Source organism: Elephas maximus, chromosome 1, assembly GCF_024166365.1.
Source record: "Elephas maximus indicus isolate mEleMax1 chromosome 1, mEleMax1 primary haplotype, whole genome shotgun sequence".
NCBI classification, from domain to species: Eukaryota; Metazoa; Chordata; class Mammalia; order Proboscidea; family Elephantidae; genus Elephas; species Elephas maximus.
Window position 1 is genome coordinate 14,172,614 of NC_064819.1, and position 25,089 is coordinate 14,197,702.

A 25,089-nucleotide genomic window follows, 5' to 3' on the forward strand; every position below is an offset into this window, starting at 1 on the left:
TCCCACCCCACCCTCGCCCCACCAGCCTCACCCCTACCTCACGTTGTCATGTTTCTGGATGTAAATCTTGTGAAACATCATATCCTCTTGCTTGGCGTTGATGTCTGCTTTCATCTCCATGGCAACATGCCGGGGAAGGACAGACAGCAGGAGCCGCTCCTGGAGAGGGAAGCAGACTCATCAAGCTCCTTCCACCTGCCTAGCGGTCCTCTTCCTCCCCACACCCATGCCCCACATGCTTGCTGCTGTTGTTAGCTGCCATCCAGTTGGCCCTCAACTCACAGTGACCCTGCACACAACAGAGCGAAATGCTTCCCGGTCAAGCACCATCCCCACCATCAGTTGGGGCTCGAGCCATTGTGATCATAGGGTTTTCACTGGCTGAGTTTCAAAAACAGATCACCAGGCCTCTCTTCCTAGTTCATCTTAGTTTGGAAGTACTGCTGAAACCTGTTCAGCACCACAGCAACACACAAGCCTCCGCTGATAGACAAATGGTGGCTGTGTCTAAGTGGCCCTGACTGGGAACTGAATATGGGTTTCCTGCATGGCAGGTGAGAATTCTACCACCGAACCACCAATGCCCTCATTTCCTAAAATGCAGGGCCTCGGAAACCTCTCAGACTGTCCTGAGACTCATGGTGCTAACGAACACCTGTGCCTCGGGGGCTGGAGTTCTGCCCCCAAGGCTGCCTGGCCTCCATCTCCCTGGGACACGTCCTGGTCCTTTGGCTGAGTGAAGAAAAGCACTCCTGGTGAAACTGTGAGTACGGTGCACCCAGCTCAGGTTACAATCCTGGATGTCACTTGAGACTCCATGTGACCTTCGCCAAGTGACTGAGTTTCTGTGAGCCTCAGTTTCCTCATGTGTAAAACAGGGATGGGGTTGTTGAGAGCATTAAATAAGATTCAGTCAATCGTCAAGTATTTCCTGAGCACCTATGTTCTAGGCGTCATGCCAGGTGCCAGGGGCTACAGCTATGAGGGAGACAGACATGGTTTCCTCCTCCCAAAGCTTCTGGTCTCATGAGGGTTACAGAACACTCTGGGGGCACTTGAGCTAACCTGGGGGAGAAGTGGGTTCCCAGAGAAGGCTTCGTGGAGACCAGAAGGATGAGGAGGGGAGAAGGCTGCTCCAGTTCCATCCAGGGGGTATTGACCAAGGCGAGGGAAAGCAAGCCAACTGAGAGAAGTTAACATGTGCCAAACGGGAGGTGGGAGAGAGGTCACATTGTACAGGGTCATGTCAGCCTCGTTAAGAGTGTCTGGACTCCAAGATGTCCCAAAGCCTCCCATGTGGGCGGCCTCCCTCTCTGCCCTCCATACCCACTATCCCACCAGGCCCTAACCAGGTTCCTCTAATCTTGAGCCTTTCACTGGCTGCCTCCACCCTCTTCCGTCTCACTCAGACTTGGGTGCTGGTCCCATCCCCTCTGACTGCTGCCTCCTCTGCTCCTTCCTGGCTCCTCTTCCTCCTTCTGGCCCTCTTTGCTGCCTGTGCAACCCAACCTCTCTGATAAGCTCTTGTCATGTCACACCTCTGCCGAAAACTCCAAAGGTTCCTTGGGTCCCACCAACCACATTACCCATGAATTCTTCTGCTTGTTTTTCAGGCTAACACCCGGACTCACTGAACCCCTTCTTCCTTATTTGCCACTGCAACTCAATGTCCTTACTCCACCTACCCCCTTCCTGTTCCTCTCAGCATCTTGGGCCTAGCTGCTGTCTTCTCGCTGATGCACGCTCTCCACCCTCCCAACCTCAGTGGTCTGCCAGGTTCCTGCTCCAGGAAGGGTGCTCCAACCTTCCTAACCGCCAACTCCCTGGGGCTCCTGCAGCTGGTGCATGCTGGCTACTCCACCCCTGAATGGCTCTTGGATCCATCATTCCTCACTCCCCTAGGCTTTAGCAGGTCCAGGACACCTTCCTGTCCTGCCTGGATGAGCAGGACAGCCTCCGAATCAGTTTGCAGCCTCTGATCCACCCACCATGTGGCTAGCAAGCAGAGTGACCTCCCTAAAACACACATTTGAAGAGTGGCCTTTCTAAAACACACATCTGACCACATTGCTGCCCTTGCCCTCCTTAAAACCCCACAAGGAGGCAGCTGGAGTCCCAAGGAGTCCTTTGGTGGTGCAAAGGGTTAACACACTCAGCTGCTAACTGAAAGGTTGGCCATTTAAGTCCACTCAGAGGCACTTCTGAATCTACTTCCAGAAAACCAGCCATTGAAAACCCTATGGGCACAGTTCCACTCTAACACACATTGGGTCACCATGAGTCAGAGCCAATTTGGCAACTGCTACTGGTAGTAGGATACCTCCCGAAGCTTCCAGGATCAGCCCCTAGCCCCAGCCGAGCCTCGAGCCTCGAGGCTTCCACAATCCAGCCCCTCCCTGCCCTTTCACAGTCTTCTCCCAGCACCCCTGGAAATGAAACCTACACTCCACCCTGCTCTAGATTAGCGGGGCTATTGATGTGGCAAACCATGAAAATTCCTCAAACTTCCAGTAATTTCTCTTGCTTTTGCATACCTGAGCCCCTTAACTGGAAGCACCATCCTCCCACGTGGTTCCTGACCTCCCTCGGGTTCACCTCCTTGGGGAAACCTTTCGGGGAGGAGTCCAGCTCTGGGTACCAGCACTTCCTGCCCACAGGCGCCTTCTTTCATGGAGTCCCTGATCACCCACCCTGTATTCCAGTGACCTATTCGCTGGGCGTCTCCCTTTCGTGTGTGCAATGAGAGCTGCCCTGAGGATAGGAGCCGTGTCGTGTTCAGCATCACTACCCAGAGCCTCACACTCAGGAAACATCAGTAAATCAGCAAAGGATGTTGCTCTCTAGGGGTCTATCTGGCCTCCCCAGTCATCACTAAACATGGCCATTGAAGGCCAGCTCGTATTTATGGAGCTCTCAGCAAATAGTTACCAGTGATAGAAACATGAACGAAAGGACAATTCTGTGGAAAAGCAGGACGACTGGGAGAAAGTGTGCTGCACGTTGTTTACATTCATGAGAGGCCTTCCTATGTGTATAAGACTTCTGGGGCTGAGGGCCAGGAGGATGGGCAGGGACAGCCGGGCGAGTGACTCTCTGTCCCCTCCTCACACAGTACCTGGGAGCTTCACCTGGGTCCCAAGAGCGGCTCTTTCTGCAGAGGGCAGGGAGAGACCCAAGAATTTGCTGGGCTCCTGCCGGGTGAAGGGAAGGCCTGCCGCCAGGAAGCAGGCCTGTGCTCTTCAGTATCTTGGCCCTAACACAGTATGGCAAAAATATGTTCTTCCCCAAGTCCCTGTGGATTTGGTGGGCTGTCCAGCCTGGCCACGGCAGAGTAGGTAAACTGTGACAAACTGTGAAATGCTAATGTTCCCTGGAGACGAGATGAGGCCCAGAGACACAGGTCCTGAAATGAGAGGGGACACCCCTAAAACGGAAGGGAGGAAAGCGATCCTGATCTCAGGCAGGGGATGCTGAAGCCTGGAGCTGAGCTGAGATGGGGGCTTTTGAGGAATATGGAGGTTTAGGGGGTAAGCAGGGGTGTGCATGACAGAGGTGAGGTAAGCCTGGGAAGAAAAGACACTGGGAGGTCCCCAGGGACACCTGCTGATCAGGGGTTTCATTCAAGAGGCTGGACCAGGAGCCCAGCCAGGCCAGAAGAGCAAATGGCGATAGCCAGGCCTTGAACTAGTCAGTGTAAGCTAGGGAACTGGCGAAACAGAGCAGCGGCCACAGAGGCAGCACTGGACAGGGAGCCAGGGATAGGCAGTGGGGTGGGAGAGGCCCGGAGAGACAGCTCAGAGCTGCCTGCCCTTGCTCAGCTATGTAGATGTCACCAGCCCATGTCACTGTACCTCACCTAAGACGCATGCAGAATGGTCAAAGATGCCCTCACATCGTAGTAAAACAGCAGTCCATGCTGGCCAGGAGGGCACAGAGGACCACGACTGCCTGGGTCGCTTTCTCCCCAGTGCCTGCTCTCGAAGTTTGACCTTCTGTGTTTGTGTCTGCCATCAGGCCGACATGGCACTTGGTACATAGTTGTTAGCGGCCGTCAGTCAGCCTCCAACTCGTGCCAACCCATGCACAATGGAAACAGACCATCTGTGAGCCAGGGGATTTTTAGTGGCTAGTTTTTCCCATCACCAGGCCTTTCTTGCTAGTCTGTCTTAGTCTGGAAGCTCCGCTGAAATGTGTTCAGTATCGTAGCAACATGACGGCCTCCATTGACTGACGGGTGGTGGCTGCACAGGAGGTGCACTGGCTAGGAATTGAACTTGGGTACATAGTAGGACTCTACCAATGTTTGTTGAAGATTTTAGAGAGCCTGTAATTCCCTGGGAGACATTCACACAAGAGGAGAGGGAGGATACTCTGTTTTGAAGTAAACTCTTCTCATGAGAGTCACACCTGGCGATGTCCAACAGGGCCTGCTGACCACCCCCCCCCCACTCTCTTCCTGGGTCACCACAGCCCCCTCTGGGCCTCCTGTCTGGGAACTACTTGGCTCTGTGCTGTCTCAGAGTTACCAGGACCTCCATCTTGTTCACACACACAGGAGAGGAGACAGTGGTGACCCAGGCCTGAAGCCCCAGAAGGATCCCCCTGGAAGGAAGCCAGACAGAAAGGGAATGGGACAGAACCCAGATTCAGCCTCAGTCCCCATCCACCCAAGGGAAATATACCCGGGGTGGGGCAGGTTCCTCTTGACCTCAGGGCTTTCTAGGGGAAGCTCCACCTGAGTCTGTGGCCTATGAGAATAGGCTGTTTCCCCCGGGGGTGGGAGGATGAGGACAAGGGCAAGGTGGGACAGCTTCCTTTCTTTGAACTGGCCACCTGAACCCCAGAACTCTGAGACCTGCTCCTGTGTCCTCTCTGTCCCCCTCATCCTTTCCCTGAGGGAACTGTAATCCCATTTAAGCTGACTGGTCTCCCACTTCTAGCTCCTCAGCCCCTCAGGAGGGGTGATAGGCCCTGGGGAGAGGAACAGAGGGAGGAGCCATCTGACATTCCTGCCTCCCAGGGCCTGGGCCTGTTTGCACACCACAGGGGTACCAGAGGAGGCCCCAGGCAAGGGAGGGGCAGGGCTCCCTCTGCAGTCCCTCAGAGAGGGTCCCACAGAGCCTGGAATGCTGAGCTCCCTCCAAAGGAAACATCCCCTCATTGCCTGGGCCCTGCCCGGGAGGAGGGCCGGGCAGCTGTGAGGAGCGCAGCTGGCAGGAGGGGCAGCGCGGGTCCCTCTCAGCTGCCTGGGGGCGGCTGGGAGGGCCTGGGAAGGGTGGCTAACTCACCTGCTGCTGGTTCTCCCGCTGCGAGTGGAGCCGCGCCTGGATGCACTCCCGGGTCTCCTGAAAGGCCTGTCTCTGGGAGACCTCGGCCGGGTAGTGGGTGCAGACCCCCACGATGTTGGTGCAGGAGAAAATGAGGACATTGGAGACCAGCTGCAGAGGGAGAGACAGTACATGGAGCTCAGGCGTGGAGTGGCGCAGGCCACTGGTCTCCCAAACCAACCCTCCCAGGCCCCTAGCACCCAGCAAACAAATGCTAAGGACAGGGACACCCCACGCACAGCAGACTGCTGGGAGTAGCCAGGCATTTCAGTCAGCCTCCTTGATATCCTCAACCCCCAAAGCTTGGCTTGCCCATGATGGGTATGGCCCCTAAGGACACCGAGCCACCAAATAATCCAGCAGAATAACCTGTAAGTGCCAAAGACTAAAACCCATAACCCACTGCAGAGTCGATTCCAACTCATAGCAACCCTACAAGACAGAGTAAAACTGCCCCACTTTAGGGCTGGAAATCTTTACGGAAGCAGACTGCTACATCTTTCTCCCAGAGAGCAGCTGTGGGGTTCGAACCACTGACTTGTGGTCAGCAGCCAAGCACTTAACCACTACCACCAGGGCTCCTTAAAGACGAAAAGGGAAGAGTACTGGTGATGCTGTGACAGAGCCGTATGCATGTGGGACGCAGCAAGGAAGGCTCCATGAGGGTGGAGGGGTTTTACTTTTTGAAAGTGCCCAGCAGAGGACAAAGGGCTGTCCTTCCACGGAGAAGGACACTAGCTTATTATTCCCCAGAGAGCAGTGTCCATGAATCAGGTACCTGCTGGTGGCCCATCAGATAACCAGCACTGTGCTAAATACCATGGGGAATAAAAGAAGGCTAAGGGGAATTTTTGCTCAGGGGGCATTCAGTTTAACAGTGGTGGAATGATTTGGAAAAGGATGGTTAAAATGGCTGCAAACCTTGAAGAATGTAATCAATGTTACTGAATTGTAAACGTAGGAATTGTTGTGATGATGTATGTTTGGGTATGTATATTTTCAACACAACTAAAAAGAAGAAGAAGAAGGTCCCTGGCCAGCAGGGATCAGTGTTCACAGCTGGTCTCATCTCCTTTCTTCTTCAATTTCATTGTTTCTCTGCGCCAAGGCTCCCTGACAATCCACCACACCAGCTGGAGACCATCCACGCTCTCCCTCTGCCTCCACACACCTCCCCTTCTCTGTGCTGACCACGATGAGTGTGTGGAAAAATACCACTGTCCTGCAGGTCAGCAGAGACAAGGTTGGAATTCTTTTGAAAGGAATGCTGACTGAAAAACTAAGGGAAAAGAAAACACAACACAACATAACCCACAAACACAAGTTTACATAGCACATTTCAGGTCCTAGCAGATGATGTTTAATCAGACTTTCTCTTGGCAGGTACGGCTCCTGGGTACACTGAGTCTGGTCCTGTTCTTTCCTCAGAGCCTGCAAAGATGCCAAGCAAAGATGCTCAGGCATCCAGTTTGAGGTGGCTTTAAGCTACATCTCAATCCCAGACCCAATGCCGTCAAGTCGATTCTGACTCATAGCGACCCTATAGGACAGAGTAGAACTGCCCCATAGAGTTTCCAAGGAGCACCTGGCAGATTCGAACTGCCAACCCTTTGGTTAGCAGCCGTAGCGCTTAACCACTATGCCACCAGGGTCCCTCCAAAAACGTAATTCTTAATCCCAATTCCAGAAAGGAGACTAGATCCAAACTGCACTTTCCATTGTAACTCCTCTGGCCCTCTTGAGCCCTGTGCTAGTCCTGAGTCCCCAGGATGAAGAAGGCACTTGTCCATTTGGATCCCACAGAGCCTTCCTCTAGGACTTCAGCCACCTACCAGTGACCTGGAAGATGGCTCCTATACTCTTCTTTCTAGGTGCCTTCAGGTTGATTCCGACTCATGGTGAACCCACGTGTGTCAGAGTAGAACTGTGCTCCACAGGGTTTTCAGTGGCTGAGTTTTTGGAAGTAAATCACCAGGCCTTTCTTTGAAGGCACTTCAGGGTGGACTTGAACTGCCAACCTTTCAGTTAATAGCAGAGCATGTTCCCATTTATACCACCCAGGGACTCTATTCTTCTAGGGGCCTCTTTGTCTCTGGAACCTGCAAGTTCTGTCCTTGACTCAGGCCTGCATTCCATCTGAAGCCTTTTCCGGATTCACCTTTTAGGTGGTCCTCCCTTGCCCCAGGTTTTCAGCCAGCATCTGGGCCCATCAGAGGCCATGTGGGGTCCATGCAGAATGTGGGTACACCTTTTCCTGAAGACTCCCTGCACCTGTCTGCTCTTTTTCATTTCAAAGCCTCACTCTTCCCTTGGCTACACAATAAATGCCAGTTTCCTGGTTGAAGAATGCCCTGAGACCCACTCATGTGCCACAGACACTTTACAGGTACCTCCTGGGTGTGCCTTCAGGGAAGGCACAAGCTCATATCACAGTTCCACCAACTGACCCAGCTCCTCTTGATGACTCAAAACTCCCACAACCTTCCACCCCAACTCCACCCACCCCAGAATCCTCTTATTTCACTTTATAATATTCAGAAACTGTAAACATATGGCATAGAATATTCCACCTATTTATAACCAAGAAAGAAGACCCCTGCTGTACAGAAGTTTACCATTCAGTTGAGCAGATAACAGATAAAGACAGAAAGGAGTTAGCAATATGAAGCAGTAATCAATTCATTCCAAGCAAGGGGTAAAGACCTTGGGTAGGGGCAGGAGAAGGGCTGGAGGGATGAGAGGTGACCTTGAAGCAGGCCAGGGTGTGCTGGGCCTCTGACTTAGGAGGGCAGGCTGGCATGCATGGGAAAGGTAACCCAGGTGAGAGCAGCTGGGGAGGCTCAGGCATGGGGAGGTACTCTGGGTCCTTGAATAAGTAACCCAAGCTTTCTGATTTTCTAACAAAAGCCCCCAGAGAGAAGATATAGCTGGAAAGGCAGGCTGGAGCCAGAGTAAAGGGGTGTCTGAATGTCAGGCTGAGTAGGGTAGGCACAATCCTAATATAATGAGAGCCACTAGTGAATATGGACCAACGTATGTCAGGATAAGCACATGGCTTCTAGAAGATTCATTAAAGAGCAAAAGGAGGGGAGTGGGAGATGGGTCAGGAGGCTGTTGCAGAAGGCGGGGGCTAGAAGGCTGAGGCTGGGGGCTGGGCAGAGAACAGCTGACTCAGAAGGAAGAGCCCTTAAGACCAAAAAAAAAAAAAAAACCCGAGCCCAACGCCATCGAGTCGATTCCAACTCATAGCAACCCTATAGGACAGAACAGAACTGCCCTTTAGTGCTTCCAAGTCTGTAAATCTTTAACGGAAGCAGACTACCACATCTTTCTCCTGCAGAGCGGCTGGTGGGTTCAAACTGCCAAACTTTTGGTTGGCAGCTGAGCACTTGAACCACTGCACCACCAGGACTCCTTCTTCTAAACCAGGGGAGGAAAAAATACAGGAAGAAATAGACCATGGACTGCGGTATTAACCAAGGCAGGGAATATGAAGACAGACACTGAGAACAGGTCACCGGGACATCGCTGGGGACCACTGGGAAAAAGGCAGAGGAAGAGATAAGAGGAAGTGGAAACTGAAGGTATAGGTTACAGGGGATTCTGAAGGATGGTCTAGCTAGGGGAGATCTGTTTGAAAGGAGAGAGGATGGTGCTAGAAGATAAAAATGGACTGAGATAGGAGAAACTGGGAAGGAGATATGCATCGAATACTATAACACAACCAAGTGGAGTTTATCCCAGGAAAGGAAGGCTGGATCAACTCCAAAAACCAATCAATGCTATTCACCATATTAACAAACTAAAAATTAAGAGCCATATGGTTATTTCAATAGATACTAAAAAAGCATTTGACAAAATTCAAGGTCTATTCATAATTTAAAAAAAACTCTCAAATTAAGAATAGAAGGGAAGTTCCTTGATCTGACCAACACCCGTAAACCAAACCAAACCTGTTGCCGTCGAGTCGATTCCGACTCATAGCGACCCTATAGCGACCCTATAGGACAGATCAGAGCTGCCTCCATAGAGTTTCCAAGAAGGGCCTGGTGGACTCGATCTGCTGACCTTTTAGTTAGCAGCCATAGCACTTAACCACTACGCCACCACAGTTTCTGATCTGATCAGTGGTATATACAAAATACCTACAGTTAACATCATACTTAATGGTGAAAGACTGGATGCTTTCCTCTAAGAGCAGAACAAGGAAGGCTGTTCCCTGTCATCACTCCTATTCAACATCACTGGAAGTCCTACACAATGCAATAAACTCAAACAAAACAATGCAATAGGAGAAGAGAAAGAAAAAAAGGCATGTAGACTGGAAAGGAAGGAAAAATAAATAAATAAATGAATAAAACTATCCCTATTTGCAGGTGACATAATTTTCTTAGTAGAAAATTCTAAAGAATCCAAAAAAAGGCTACTATAATTGATAAGTTCATTTAGAAAAGTTGTACAATACAAGATCAATGTATATGCAGCAATTGTATGTCTACATACTTACAGTAAACAATTAGAATTTGAAATTTTAAAAAGTACCGTTTACAGTAACTCATTGCCATCGAGTCAATTCCAACTCGTAATGACCCTATAAGACAGAAGAACTGTCCCATAGGGTTTCCAAGGAGTGGCTGGTGAATTCGAATGGGCAACCCTTTGGTTAGCAGTCAAGCTCTTAACCACTGTGCCACCAGGGCTCCAATAGCACAAAAAAAAATTTTTAAATCATGAAATACTTATGTACAAATCGAACGAAATAAGTGTGAGACCTGTTCACTGCACACTACAAAACACTAAGAAAAGAAATCAAAAAAGACCTAAATAAATGGAGAGATATGCCATGTTCATGTATTGGAAATATTGTTAAAACATTAATTCTCCCCCAAACTGATCTATAGGTTCAACACAATAGCAAACAAGATACAAGCAGGGTATTTTTTTGGTAGAAATTGATGAGCTGAGTCTAAGATTTATATAAAAAGGCAGAGCAACTAAAATAACCAAAACAATTTTTAAAAGGAGAATCAGGTTGGAAGATTCACACTACCCAATTTCAAGACTTATTATAAAGCTACAATAAGTAAGACCATGTGGTACTTAAGGTACATAAGGATAAATGTATAGCTCAATGTAATAAAACTGAAAGCCTAAAAAGAAATTCTTACATTTATGGTCAACTGATTTTTGACAAAAATACCAAGACAATTCAGTGGGAAAACAACACTCTTTTCAACAAATGGTGCTCGGATAATTGGAAAGCCACATGTAAAAGAATGCAGTAGAGCCCCTATCTCGTACCATATACAAAAATTATCTCAAAGTGGATCAGAGACCTAAATATGAGAGCTAAAACTACACAAATCTTAGAAGAAAACATAGGAGTAAATCCTTATGACGTTCGATTAGGCATTGCTTTCTTAGATATGATACCAAAAGCATGAGTGACAAAATAAAAATAGATAAATTGGACTTCCTCAAAATGAACAACTTCTGTGCTTCAAAGGGTAGCATCAGGATAGTGATGGGAGAAAATATTGGCAAATCATCTTTCTTTTGACAAATGAATATTAAATGGCAAGTAAATGGGAAAAGGTTCGCCTTTTCGACAAATGGTGCTAGAATAATCAGATAACCAGGTGGTAAAAAATGAACCTCACAAAATACACAAAATTAACTCAGAATGGTTCATAGGCCTAATTGCAAAACCTACAATTATAAAACCTCCCAGAAGAAAACACAGAACTTTGGGTTAAGCAATGATTTCTTAGACACAGCACCAAAAGCATGATCCATCGAAGAAATAAATTGATGAAATTGGCTTTATTAAAATTAAGAATATCTGCTCTTCGAAAGGCAGACAGAGAGCAGGAAGAAGCGTAAAGGAGAAAAGGCAAGAGAAAAGAGAGAAGAAGCAGAAAGAAAGGAGGCAAAAAAACCTCTTAAAAGAGCTATGACACTGTCAAAGTGCTATAACACTGAAGATGGCGACAGGCCCTGAAGGAGCCGGGCCCAGAGCTGGTGGCAACAGATGGCAGGACCAAGAAGAGCCTGTCCCTGAGGGGACTGAGGGGAGCCTGTCTTGCGAGGACTGAGGGGAACCTGTCTTGAGGGGGCCGAGAAGAGGCCTGCACAGTGGAGAAGTTGCTGGGAGAGCTGTCCTGCACTGAAAAAGGGAGATTTTGCCTCCATGTTCCTGATCTTGATCCTGAGTTGTAGCCTGTTGGTCCTGATACCTAGTTACACCCTTTTACTTCCTTAATAAACCACTTAACTGTAAGTATGGTCTGTGAGTTCTGTGTGGCCACTGCAACAGGTTATCGAACCCAGAAGAGAAGTGGAGAGAGACACGGGAGGGACGGCTGGTGTCAGAATTGGTTTGGAGAGTGGAGGTACGTCTGACCTCCACCTCATGGGAATCAGCTTTGGGCTGATCCTGGTCATTAGAAAACCCACCCTGAAATTAGGTTCTGACACTATTACTGTTACTACTGCTACTACCCTTTTACACAATGGAATACTACTCAGCTATAAAAAGAAACTAGTGAGATACACGAGTGGATCTCAGATGCACTACATTAAGTGAAAGAAGCCAGACTCAAAAGGCTACATACTTTATGATTCAACTTACGTGACGTTCTGGTAAAGGCAATACGATAGGGACAGAAAAGAGATCAGTGGCTGTCAGGGGGCTGGGGAAGGGGCTGACTACAAAGGCGCAAGGCGAAATCTTTTGGGGCCATGGAACTGTTCCATCTTTTGATTGCATTTGTGCAAACCTGCAAAACTGTACACTAAAAAAGAGTAATTTTACTGCACGTAAATTACAACTGAAAAAAAAAAAAAGGGATGAGATCCAGGAGGGACTAGGCAAGAGAATGTGAGGGGCTGTCTGGATAGGGCAAGAGCAGCCTTTCCTCCTTCTGAAGCCAGATAGAGTGACCAGAGTCTATTTTGAGACATGACCCCTAAAGTAATTATCAATTGGCCGACACAGCAGCTCTGTGCTAATCCTTCCCAGCAGCTCTGTACTAATCCCCTGGGGCTCTCCTGCTGTAATCTGACTCCTCCCGCAGCCAGAAGGCCAATAGCAACAAAGGGTGCAAATCCAGGTAAAGCAATGCGCTGTAACCCAATAGGAGTCCAAGTGGCTTTGCTAAGCTTAACATACCTCGGTGTTCATCTCTCTCACTCACAAAACACAAAACCTGGTGAGCAGAAAGAAGGTGCTGGGGTTTGAGGAAGGGCTCTTCAGCAAGGCTGTTGGGAGGGGGGGTTTTCAAGCAAATTGGACCTGAGAGTCCAAAAAGTAAGAGATGAAGAGGACAATCACACACACACTTACAGACTATGGGCCCCAATAAGCAGGAATCTGTGCGCCAGGTCTTAAGGGGTGTTAAGGGCGCGTGCAGACACCGATGTTACGAATGGAGACGGCATTAGTAAAACGGATGGGGTGCTGCTTTCAGCCTGCTAGGCGGGAGCCTGTGGTTTAAGAACGACCTTATCTTGGGCACAAGGGTGGTATATATGCCCAAATGCTTACTGGCTCTGACTCTGCTAAAAACAATGGTCAAATATTGAGCCCCTTCATATACCCCAAGGAGCTCCGGTGGTACAGTGGTTAAACACTCAGCTGCTAACTGTAAGGTCAGCAGTTCGAACCCACCTGCCACTCCGTGGGAGAAAGATGTGGCTGTCTGCTTCCGTAAAGATTTCAGTCTTGGAAACCCTTTGGGGGTAGTTCTACTCTGTCCTATAGGGTCGCTATGAGTTGGAACTGACTCCATGGCAATAGAGTTTGGTTTCTTAAGCTCTACGGTGACGGGACCAAGGCAGATTCAGTAAAAATAAGTCTAAAACCTGTTCTAATATAAGGGACTTAATTAGTAAATACTAACAGGTATCATTCAATGCTGAGACTTCACGGCAGCAGGTAAACAGGACCTAATTAAGGGTTTGTTGGTTTTCCCTGGGCCAGCCTCACAGAACTTAACCTAACGACATGGAGAGAACTGGAGAGAAAGATACACTGATTAGTGGTGTGGGAGAGGGCAACACATACCCCGATTACCCAAAGCGGGCGAAGGGGCAGCCTCAGCATCTGCCTTTCAGACAAGCTCTGCAGGTGGTTACGGTCCAGATGGTCCCAGGACCTCACTGGGAGAAACCCTTGCTAGAAGGGGAATGTTTGGAATTCTATTCTCAGAGTGGAAACCCAGGGGAGAAGCCTATGAATATTTACAACTCCAGCCGCATTTCTACAACCCCGGCACTTCTGAAACCCAATCTCTGGCTGCTTGCAGGCTGCAGGTTTGATCTGGGCCACAAGTGTGAAGTTACACTGCGCGGGTTGTGCTGTGCGCCTCCTGGGCAGGAGGCTGAAAGGAAGTCAAACAGCGCTCCGCTCCTCCCTGAGTTTTCAAGGGGCGCCGAGGGCCTGCCACAGTATTTTTGCTACTCGCCAATCCTGGGAAAGGTGCAAGGCAAAGAGAAATGAGGAATGAACGAATTTGGAATAAAAGAAACCAGTTGGGGGCTGGGATGGAAGCCAGGAGACCCCTGAGAAGCTTGCTCTTCTATGTGACTTCTGTTTCCGACAAATCGTCTTGCCTCTCACAGGGTGTGTGGTGTGGTGGCCAGGGGAGTATGAGACTTCCTCAGGGAGTCAGATTAAGGGGGAAATAAACCCCAGGATGCTCGTTTAAATCTGAATTTCAGGTAAATAAGATATAATTATTTAGCATATTTCATGCAATACTTGGGATACACTTAGAATAAAAAATTATTGTTTAATTCAGGAAGCCCTGGTGGTGTAGCGGTTAAGTGCTATGGCTGCTAACCAAAAGGTCAGCAGTTCAAATCCACAGGCGCTCCTTGGAAACTCTAAGGGGCAGTTCTACTCTGTCCTACAGGGTCACTATTGAGTCAGAATCGACTGGATGGCAACAGGTTTGGTTTTTTGTTTTTTTCGAATTTAACTAGGTGTCCATATTTTATCTGACAACCCTACCAGGGAGCCTTTTCGAACCCTAGTTCTGACAACCTTCTCTTCGCTGGCAGAGAGAGGGGTGGCCCAGCTCTCTCCTCCATGTCCTCCTCTACTCACAGTGGCCCATGCAAGGGGGAAGCAGACAGACCACAGCGTTTTCTCTTCACTTCAAAGTCTGAAATCACCTCAGTTATGTGGAAGCCATAACCAAATCCACCCACCTGGCCTTGAAGGGCTGGGCCACCTCAGAGACCCTGGTGGCTGCGGTCCAGCTCCCAGGACTCTGGGTATTAGGCAGGGAGGGGAGGCCCTCTCTTGCGGGGGTGTCCCCCAACTCCAGCCCCTAGACCTAAAACCAAAAAAATCACACCGAACCCATTGCCATCGAGTAGATTCCAACTCACAGCAACCCTACAGATCAGAGTTAAACTGCCCCATAGAGCATCCAAGGAGAGCGTGGTGGATCTAACCGCCAACCTTTTGGTTAGCAGCCGTAGCACGTAACCCAGACCTAAAGACATGCACAAACCCTTGCTGTTCTAGTCCTTTTTCTGCTTACAAACAAAACTAACAATAAAACAAGTTCCAAATAAAAGGTGCTGTCGAGCCTGACAAAACTTCCTTCCTTCTGTGTTGGATTTCATTTGTCCTATGTGGCAGCAACGGGAAGCTCAGGGGACCTCAGAGGAATACCGCTAAGATATAAAATAAATCAAAGAAGAATAATCTTAAATTATATACTCTTAGAAGGCATATCTACATGGTACCTTGTATACTGCACCATGCTCAGTTAGGTACTTAGTGGCTTTTCCAAAAATTATTACATATTTTTATTTTTTTATCATAGGGACACCTCTTCAAAATTTTTCCTTTACAAAGAAATAAAGATTGCTGCATACGTTTTCAGTGATCAAACCCACTTTTGTGATGGGGTCCTCTTTCAGGAAGGCTGCTGACGACTCTGGACAAATGGGCCAAGCCCACCTCTCTGCTTTCTTCAGTCCCACTGGGCTCCTGGCCAGCCCATTACCCCGTCCTCTCCATTCGGGCTAGGATCTAGCTGCTCCTGGCTGCTCTTGCTCTCCTGCTCCAGTCTCCCCTAAGCTCTTAGGTTGTCTCTGGGCAGTCCTCCATCCTCTGCACACTGCCACCTGAGATCCTGGCATGGAACCCTTTGTATCCAGACACTTTCCTGCCCCCCAAGCCACAGGACTCCCCAGTAAGACAAAGCTCAAACTTCTGTGCTGGCATCTAAGGCCCTGCAGGTCTCGTCACCAACGAGATTCTTGGTCTTCTCACCTACTTCCCTGCATAACGCATCTGCCCCACCTTACTGGCTCCTCAGCTGGTGCACAACAGAACTTAAACGCTGCTTGGGATCGAAACGCTGCCTAGAACTCACCATGATCGGTTGTGGATTAGAGCGTTGTGATTCACAGAGCTTTGGTTGGCTGATTTTCAGAAGTAGATGGCAGGTCTTTCTTGTCTTCAGACTCCACTAAAACTCACTTAGCATCATAGTAACACCCAAGGCTCCACCAACAGATGGGTGGTAGCTGTGCATGAGATGCATTGGCTGGGAATCAAACCCTGGTCTCCGGCATGGAAGGCAAGAATTCTACCGCTAAACCACCAACGTCCCCACTAAATGATGAGGGAAGATAAAGACTAAAATTCAAAGGAAGACAAGGACCTAGGAATGACTGGGTATAGCAATTTACAGTCTTCAAAATGCTTCCATATGTAATACTTCATTTCATCCTCACCATGTCCCTATAAGATGAAGAAGCCAGATGGTATCATGGTCCTTATGCTGATGAGGGTGCTGAGGTGTGCTGCCACAGGCTACACAACCTGACGGCGGCAGAACTAAGACCTTCGTACTCTACTGTACTAAGCTGTTACTTATCCCAACTTAATTTAGGTCCAGTTTTGTTTTATTCTACCTAATAAAGAAACACTCAACTTTCTCTCACCCTTGTCCTAGGCGCCCCAGGCTTTCTTCATAGATCCTGGTCACATAAAGGGCTGGTGATTACAGTCCTACTCCCAGCCAGTGCCTGATTTGACCGGGGGCACTCTCTCCACCTCACTCTCTCTACAAGTCACTGCGGGTGAGAAAGGCCTGTTCCTGAGGCCAAGTCATGTTGTTGTTAGGTGCTGTTGGCTGGAAGGACTTGGAGGCCCCACTTATTCTCGGACCCCTGTTGCAGGTGGCTAGGTGGCGTGGGTAGAGCCACCAGTCCTCAGGCCCCTGATGTGGGTAGGTGAGGACCCTGCTTAATGGGCAGAGTGGTGCCAAATGTCACATATCTGCCACTCCACCTTATAGCTAATACAGTTGATAATAGGCTTCAGGTATATACCCTGTTGTACTGTGCTAATCAGGGTCTTTGCTACTGAAATGGGCCCACACGGGTCTATGCAGGGGTGAAAGGCACTCAAAGTCTGTGGACCCCTTATGCTTGTGCCTAGGCAAAGGGGCTGTGCCTGCCCTGGGTTTTCGGCTCAGGGGAGCTGGCAGATTATTTTTTCCTGTTTGTTAATTTGTTCTCTCTCCAAAGGTGAGAGAATGGCTCAGGGTGCCTGACAGGTCCTACTTGTGGCCCAGGAAACTTGGCAATCACTGAAGCCAGCCCGGATTGGTGCAGAGTGGGGAGGAGGCAAGTAAATGGGAGAGAGGTTCTTCCCAGAGGGGGTGTTTTTTGATCCACGCAGTAGGTTACATGGGTGTACTTGTCTTTTGCCACTTGAGTGCCACTTTTCACTGGCTCTGGAGGCTTGAGTAGACTCTTCATTGCTCTGTTTCTCCCAATGTGGAAAACGCCTCCCCGTGCACGCCAGCCGATGCAGCCTGCAGGGAGCCAGTGCCCACCAGGACAGGTCTGGCAACTCCTTGCTGCTTCTGAACCATCTTTCCCTCCCCCTGCTGCTCAGTCTTTTTCCTCAAATTTGCCTTTGATGTTCAGGGCTCCTAAATTGTCATATATAATCAATGCACTTGTTTTTTCGTGTCTTTGTTGTAAGAAGGACCACAGGAGGCATCTGGCTACTCCGTCATCTTGGCCCCCCAAGGACGTAATCTTTATGGGTGCAGACTGTCACATCGTTCTCCCAAAGAGCAGCTGGTGGAGTACTTAACCACTACGCCACCAGGGCTTCTTTTATACTAGTATAGCCCTCTAGTCTGCTGCCGTTGAGTTGATTCCAACTCATAGCAACCCTGCAGGACTGAATAGAACTGCCCCATAGTGTTCTTTGGGGCTTTTTTTGGTTTGATAGTTTTTCCAAGGCTGTAAATCTTTACGAAAGCAGGCTGCCACATCTTTCTCCTGTGGAACCGCTGATGGGTTCAAACCACTGACCTTTTGATTAGCAGCTGAGTGGTTAACCACTGCACCACCAGACTTCCTTTATACTAGTATAAAAAACAAACAAACCCGATGCCATCGAGTTGATTCTGACGCATAATGACCTTATAGGATGGAGTAGAACTGCCCCGTAGAGTTTCCAAGGAGCACCTGGTGGATTGGAACTGCCGACCTTTTGGTTAGCAGCTGCAGCTTTTAACCACTGTGCCACCAGGGTTTCCTACAGTAGTATAGCTTCCCTTAATTTTTTTTAATTGGGATATAATTCACTTACCATGAAATTCATCCTTTTAAAGTGCATAAGTCAGTGCTTTTTAGTATATTTACAAGGTCGCGCAACCATCACCACAAACTATGAAAACTTTTCATCACCCTGTTAGCAGTCACTCTCCACTCTCCACATCACCCAGCTCGTGGCAACCACTAATCTGCTTTCTGTCTCTGTGGATGATTGGCCTGTTCTGGACACTCCACATAAATGAAATCGTACGAGTCCTTTTGTGAGTGGCATCTTTCACTTAGCATAATGTTTTCAAGGTTCATCCATGTTGTAGCATGGTTATCAGGACTTCATTCCTTTTTGCGGTTAAATAATATTCCATTGTGCAGATATATGTTTATCAGTTCATCAGTTGATGCACATTTGGGTTGTATCTACTTTTTTGCTATTATGAATAATGCCAGGAACATTTGTGTACAAGTTTTTGTGTGAATATATGTTTTCAATTCTTTTGACCATATACCTAGGGGTGGAATTGCTGAGTCATTTGTAAGTCTACGTTTAACATTTTGAGGAACTATCAAACTGTTTTGTAAAGCGGCTGTACCATTTTACATTCCAACCAGCAATGCATGAGGGTTCCAATTTCTCCATATACTCGCCAACACTCAGGATTCCCTGGATGGTACAATCAATTAAATGCTGAATTACTAACCAAAAGACTGGTGGCTTGAGCACACCCAAGTGGGCCTCAGAAGAAAGGCCTGATGATCTACTTATGAAAGGTTATAACCTCAAAAACCCTATGAAGCACAGTTCTACTTCACACACAGGGGGTCACCATCAGTCAGAATCAATTCAATGGCAAGTAGTTTGGTGTTTATTTTCTTGTTTCTTTTTTTTTTTTGAGTTTTCACCAACGCTTGTTATTGATTGTATTTTTATGATCTCCATCCAGAAAGGCCTGGATCTACTTCTGAAAAATCAGCCATCAAAAACCCTATGGAGTACAGTTTTACTCTGGCACAGCTAGGGCCGCCATGAGCCAGAGCCCATCCAACAGCAACTGTTTTTCTTTTCTTTTTCTTAAACAGAGGTAAGACAACTATTCTAATGACTGCAGTACCAGGATGAGTCAAATGGGAAAAGAGATTCAACCCAGAAAAAGAGACCAAGTCTGGGAGTGGGGACTAGGAAGTCTTTCTGGAGAAGTGCCGTGGAGACAGGCCTGGCAGCGTGGGGAGGATCTGAGCAGCAAGCACCACACTGGAGGGGCATCCAGGTGGCAGAAACAACAAGAATAAGGGGAGGGAAGTAGAAGAGTGCAAGCAGCACGGGGAACACCAGGTAGTCAAGTCAATTAGAGTGGAGCAAGCAAGCGAGGACCGGCTGGAGATGAGGTGGGGCTCATGGCTAGATCGCCAAGGATAAGGAGTTGGCACATGACCCAGGAGGCATTTACAAACCTTTGATGGCTGCAATTCCAAAAAGTATACTTACTTTTCAAATGATGAAAGAAATACACATTCATTACAGAAGATTTCAACATCAAAAAAATGAACTACCACCCAAAGATTACCTGTGTTAACATTTCAGTTTATTCTCTTTCGTATTGTCTTCTTTTTATTTATTTTTTAATCTACTCACGGTTTTGTTTTGTGTTTTCATGAAGCTGTGCTCTTACTGTTTATGTAACATAGAATCCTACTTTTCTCATCTAACACTATAACATAAGCTTGTCCTCCTATCAATACAACCTCTACCACTGCAGGCTTTCAATAGGGACACGTGGTGAAAGCTGCACCTCGGGAAGATGAATCTGGCAGCTGTGGGCAGGAAGGAGCGAAAAGGAAGATGCTACAGGTAGAGACCGATCCGAAAGCGGTGGAATAGCACAGATGAGAAGGAGCAGGGGACTGAGAGAGGCCAGCGACCCAAGAAGGGACAGGGGAGTGGTGAACAGGATGTCCCAAGCAAAGCACCTGCGGAACTGAGAAAGAGGCAGGGAAGCCAAAATGGACAGAGTATGCATTTCTGCTTGGGTGACATCTCCCTGGGGACAGGAGGACTTTGGTTCTTAATTCATGCACGGAAGTCCAGAAGGGTGCTATTTCAGGGTGAGCAGTATATGAGTGAGAAAGACAGTGTTGCTCAAGCTAAATGGGAGGCAGGAGCTCAGGAAGAGGAGGAAGGCCAAAACGGGTCACGTGCAGTGGGAGCGGCTGAGAAGACAGAATGAATGAGCAGTTGTCAGGGGCCCCACCGATGACCTCTGAGAGGCTCAGTAGAGGGGGAGTCCAAACGGTAAGGGGTTAAGTCACAGGGGCAGCGAGGGGGCAGCAGCGAAGAGGACTCTTGGGATGCTCAGAAGCGAAGGGAGGGGAGAGGTGGGTGTAGTTTGAGTGGACACAGCATGGTAGGATGGGATCACGGGGAGGCCTTGGCTTATCCACAGGCAGAGGGAGGGGAGGGACTAAAGGGGCGTACACAAACAGAACCCTACGGAATTGCAATGTCCAAAAATGGTTGCCGCTAGCCACACGTGGCTATGAATGCTTGAAATGTGGCTAGTCAGAATTGAGAAGTGCAGACTTTTTTCCCCTCGTTATGACTTCTCTTTATTTGCCCATGTTCAAATAACATGTTGCTGCTCTACAACAACTTTTGCTTTAGTGCCATTAATAATAAACAGATTTTAATACATTTGCTATTTTTAATAATACACATAAAACCAGAAAACAGAACAAGCCCGTTGCCGTCGAGTTGATTCTGACTCACAGCGACCCTATAGGACAGAATAGAACTGCCCCATAGGGTTTCCCAGGAGAGGCTGGTGGATTCGAACTGCCAACCTTTTTTGATTGGCGGCCACACTCTTAACCACTATGTCACCAGGGCTCCAAAATAATAAACATATTATCAGAAGTGATTTTTTAAATTAATTACATGTTGAAATGATACTGTGGCCATATGAGGATAAATAAAGTATATTATTTAGATTAACTTTGAATAAGCTCATGAAAGCTGGAGTTGGTGCTCTCTAGGTCTCTGGCCTTTTGCAGCGCCTCCAACGGCGCCATGTTGGAGCAGAGCGTTCGGAGGTTTACCACCTCTGTGCTCCGTAGAAGCCGCTATGAGGAAGGTCCGGGGAGGAATCTGCGATTTTCAGTGGAAGACAGGCCGCAGTTACTAATTATGATGACTGTACACTTTGGATCTGGGTTTGCTGCACCTTTCTTTATAGGAAGGCACTAATTGCTTAAGAATAAGGGTGTCTAAGTTCATCCACGAAACAGATAAGGAGTGTTTTAAGAAGTCCCAGCTCTGAAAGGGGATCAAGCTCTGCTGAACTCATACGGCATACTGGGTATTTTTGTAAATAAACTTATTACATGAAAAAAAAATTAATCTCACCTGGGATTTTTCCTCCCCTTCCTTTTTAGGATTTGGCTACTAAAAAAAAGTTAAACTTACATACGTAGTTCTCATTATATTTCTGTTGGGCGTCACTATTATAGAACAAAAGAGAGGCGAGGCAGGAGGGACCTGGAGTCCTGTGGACCAGGGACAGATCACAGGCAGATTTGCAGAATATCCAATTAGTCTTTGGAGATCTCAACAATTGATGAACTGACCTACAGCCCTACATCAGGGCCACAGAAAGACCCACCCTCGCCCCCACCCTCGCCCGCACCCTCTCCTGCCCTGCTCCTGAGCTGCTCCCCAAAGACTCAGACTTCAGAGCTGACTTCAGATGATGCACTCACAGCAGCGACTCCCTCTGGCTTTCAGAAACATGAAATGTGGAGGCGGAAAAGGCAAGGGGTGTCTGGGGGCTGAGGTTCAACCAAAAGACCCCAAGAGAAGAGGTCTCAGACGGGGCTCGGGTGTGCTGACTGAGGTTTCTAGGATTGTTTAGAAAAGTGTTCAAACTGAAAACCAGCTTCTCTAGCACGTCATGAAACTTGGGGCTTCAAGACAGAATATGACTTTAAAACCAAATGGGAAGAAGGGGCGCCCCCAAGGGCACTGAGTGAACTGGGGATTTTGGAGTTCTTGTCCTGGAATTTGCAAACAGCCCTGGGAAAACCACTTCTCCTCTGGGAGCCTTAGCTTCCTCATCCACAAAAACTCAGACAGGCAGTGGGCGATAGCCAAGGTTCTTACCACCAGGGACAGTCCATGGGGTGGCCACAACTTGGTCTCTGGCTGCTCAGGCAGCGCAAGTGTCCAGAGCATTGCACTATAGGCTGAGACGCCACTGACCGGAGTTTCTGGAAAATTCCTGGTTTCAAATATTCTGTCTCTAGTTCTCCTGAGATGCTCTGGAGTTCTCAACATTACAGCATAGAAGCTACAGCTTTAAGACCCCCCGTCACACCTGGAAGTCACTCAAAACGCTCCCACCTGACCAGTGTGGGCTCCCCCGGGGGAGCGGAGTCCTTCAGCATCTTTGCCCCACCTGACCCCTTCCCCCAAGGTGTGGGAATAAATTCCCACACAAACCTGAGACACAGGTTAGGGTAGAGGAGCCAGGGGTGAAGGAGAGGCTGGCTGGGTGGGAGTACCTTGGGAAGGCATTCTAGAGAAGTTGCGTGGTGGCTTCACCCACCCACAAACTGCTTCCCCGGCAGTTCTATGCCCTCAGGGGCAAGGAAGAGTTCGCTTTGTGGCCTGGCACAAAGTTTTGTGGGCTAGAAATTTATTTATAATCCGAGTGCAATGAAGTTTCTCTCCTTCAAAAATCTCATCTTGGAGAACAATTATGCAGTCCCCCCTCCCCAAGTTCCCCCACTCTCAGCTTCCTCCTCCCGCTCCCAGGAAAGTTAGACAAGCGTTCATTGTTCTGCGCAAGCAGAGGTGACAGGTGAAGATGATGCTGGCGGTGTAGGTGGAGGGAAGGGGCTGAGAAAATGCTGGAACTGGGTTCAGGGAGGAGGGAAGAAAGCACCCCACCTCAACAAAGAGCTCTGGTTCCACCTGCCTTCCCCACCCCTAACCTTCACCTACCCATTCTCTGCCTCTCCACTCCTCACCTCCAGGGCCCATTCCATGTCAATCAAATTGGGGAGAAAAACAAAGAACAAGAATGAGAAAGTGCAACTGCCACCAAGCTTCTCAGCTCTCCTCAAATCAGTTGCAGGATGGGCACAGAGCTTCCTCTGGGTGGTGTGGCAAGGCCGGGCGCCAGCCAGCTCTGCATGGGGTGTCCTGGCGATGATGTCACCTCTCTGCCCAGGAGGGAGGGGTACCCCATGGGCTTCCCTGGACCAGGCAGGCTTGCCCCGGCAATGTCAGGAACCTCTGCAGGGGTTCTGGGGCCCCAGAAGTTGCAAGGGAGAGAGAAACGGGGCAGTCCAATGGAACGGGCACTGTGCTGGGAGTCAGGGGACTGGGGTTCTAGCCTTGTGATTCTGGGCAAGTCACTTACCCTCTCTCAATCTCAATGTCCTCATCTCTAAAATCGAGCTAGTGACACCTGCTAATAAGATACAAATGCAAACACGTTACAGGTGTAAAGCAATCCAGGTTGAAGCTGGCCCTGCCATTAGTGGTTTGGAGAGGTGAGCACTCCGTGGCAAGCGCCACAGGGCTGGGTCATGCCTCCTTTTGCTCTCTATTGTATCCCCACCACCCAGGACAGCAGCTGACACATAACTGCCCGAACTAGTTGCCACAGAGTCAATTCCAACTCATGGCGACTCCATACGTATCAGAACTGTGCTTCATAGGGCTTTCAATGGCTAATTTTTCAGAAGTAGATTGCTAGGACTTCTGAGGCACCTCTGGGTGAACTGAACCTCTAACCTTTTTGTTAGCAGCCAAGCGGGCTAACTGTTTCCACCACCCAGCGTTTCTTGACACATAGCAGGCGCCAACAAATGCTTGTTTCATCAGTAAATGGATGAAAAGGAAGTCGAGGGCTTCAGGGCACTTTCAAGACTTTGAATAGTCCAATTCACAACAGAAAACAGTGCCAGACCCTCAGTGGAGTGGCCTTTGCTTCTGACGCTGAGCACCGAACATAAGGTGGGAGAGGGGGTTACAGGTCCCCACTCACGGAATGCCCAGGCCCACATCAGAATTAAATGACACAGGTTATACCCAGACAGATGGAACAACGAATGCGTACAAACTGCTCCAGGCACTAAGGGTTTGGAGGTGGCCACACGCCGGGAGCTGAACCACGAGAAGAGTCCTGTGGCCCAGTGAGTGGAGTGCACTGCTCTGTGGGCCTGGGAGCAGAAGACCTGGGCTGCAGTCTTGGTGAGGCTTACCAGCTGGCTGGCCTTGGGCATATCACTAGGAGATCCCCTGCGGCTAAGCCTGGGAGGAGAAATGAGGTAATGTGGGAATCAGGCTTGGTGGATGCAAAGGACCTGGGAGACTGCAGTGCTAGCCCTTCTTCTCCCAGGCTGGCCACCTAGGCAAGTCCTCAGCTTCACTAGGACACATCGCTTTAGACATTATTATGTAAAACGAGAGAATGGGACCACACAGCTCTCAGCTGCTTTCGAGGGCGCTGGCATCTATGACTCCTGACTCCGGGAGCCTTCCTGAGGTGATTCACCCTCCCATAGAGAAAGCCAAAAGAGTCAGCTGGCCGGTCTCCACACACTCCCAGCTGCGCTGCTAACAAGGGTAAGAAGGGTGGCCAGGGCTGGCACCAAGGCCGCAGGCACTTTAGTTCAGCCACATCGACTGCCCACAAGTCTTGGTGGACAAGGTGTTCGAGCAGTAAGTCTTCTTCTCTAGGGTCACTGGAGACATTACTTGGGTACAGCTCACCCGCTCGGGGATGCTATTAAATCCATGGAAGTCGACGGGAAGTGCCCAGTGAGATTATGGCAAATGTTCACTTGCAGACAACCCTCCCTGCAAGCCCCATACACAGAAGTATATCCTCAGCTTTAGGTCCATCTGATGGCCTGCAAATTATTATACCACCACCACCGCCCCCTTAGAGCAGACAATTGTGATTAATCTTTTCTATTTAAAAAAATTAATAATTTTTTAAAAGGCTGTGGATGCGCCTGTTAGTTGTCCACCTAAATTTATTCTCTCCTTCTTGCAAAGTAATGGACGGTAGCTGAGCTCACAGTTGCTTAGCTAGAGCTCAGCCTCCCTTGCAGCTAGGTATAGTCATGTGGTTATATTCAGGACAAAGGCGTGTGAATG

General features: G+C 48.8%; 2 protein-coding genes across 3 annotated transcripts in view; one reads left to right on the plus strand and one right to left on the minus strand.

Moving 5' to 3' along the window:
* ADCY5 (adenylate cyclase 5) overlaps positions 1–25,089 on the minus strand; it is a 180,908-nt gene that overhangs the window by 65,313 nt on the left and 90,506 nt on the right. For both annotated transcript variants that reach the window (XR_007516549.1, XM_049878185.1), the window contains exons 2-3: positions 5,289–5,438; positions 38–159 (exon numbers count right to left, since the gene is read on the minus strand). Coding sequence is in view for 1 of the 2 variants with exons in the window: in XM_049878185.1 (XP_049734142.1) it covers positions 38–159; positions 5,289–5,438 (272 nt within the window). In the remaining variant the exon portion in view is untranslated. The remainder of the gene's footprint in view (positions 1–37; positions 160–5,288; positions 5,439–25,089) is intronic.
* Positions 20,989–21,165, plus strand: LOC126072737 (cytochrome c oxidase subunit 7C, mitochondrial-like). The gene has a single exon (XM_049878314.1). It carries the CDS (start codon positions 20,989–20,991, stop codon positions 21,163–21,165), a length of 177 nt encoding a protein of 58 aa, XP_049734271.1.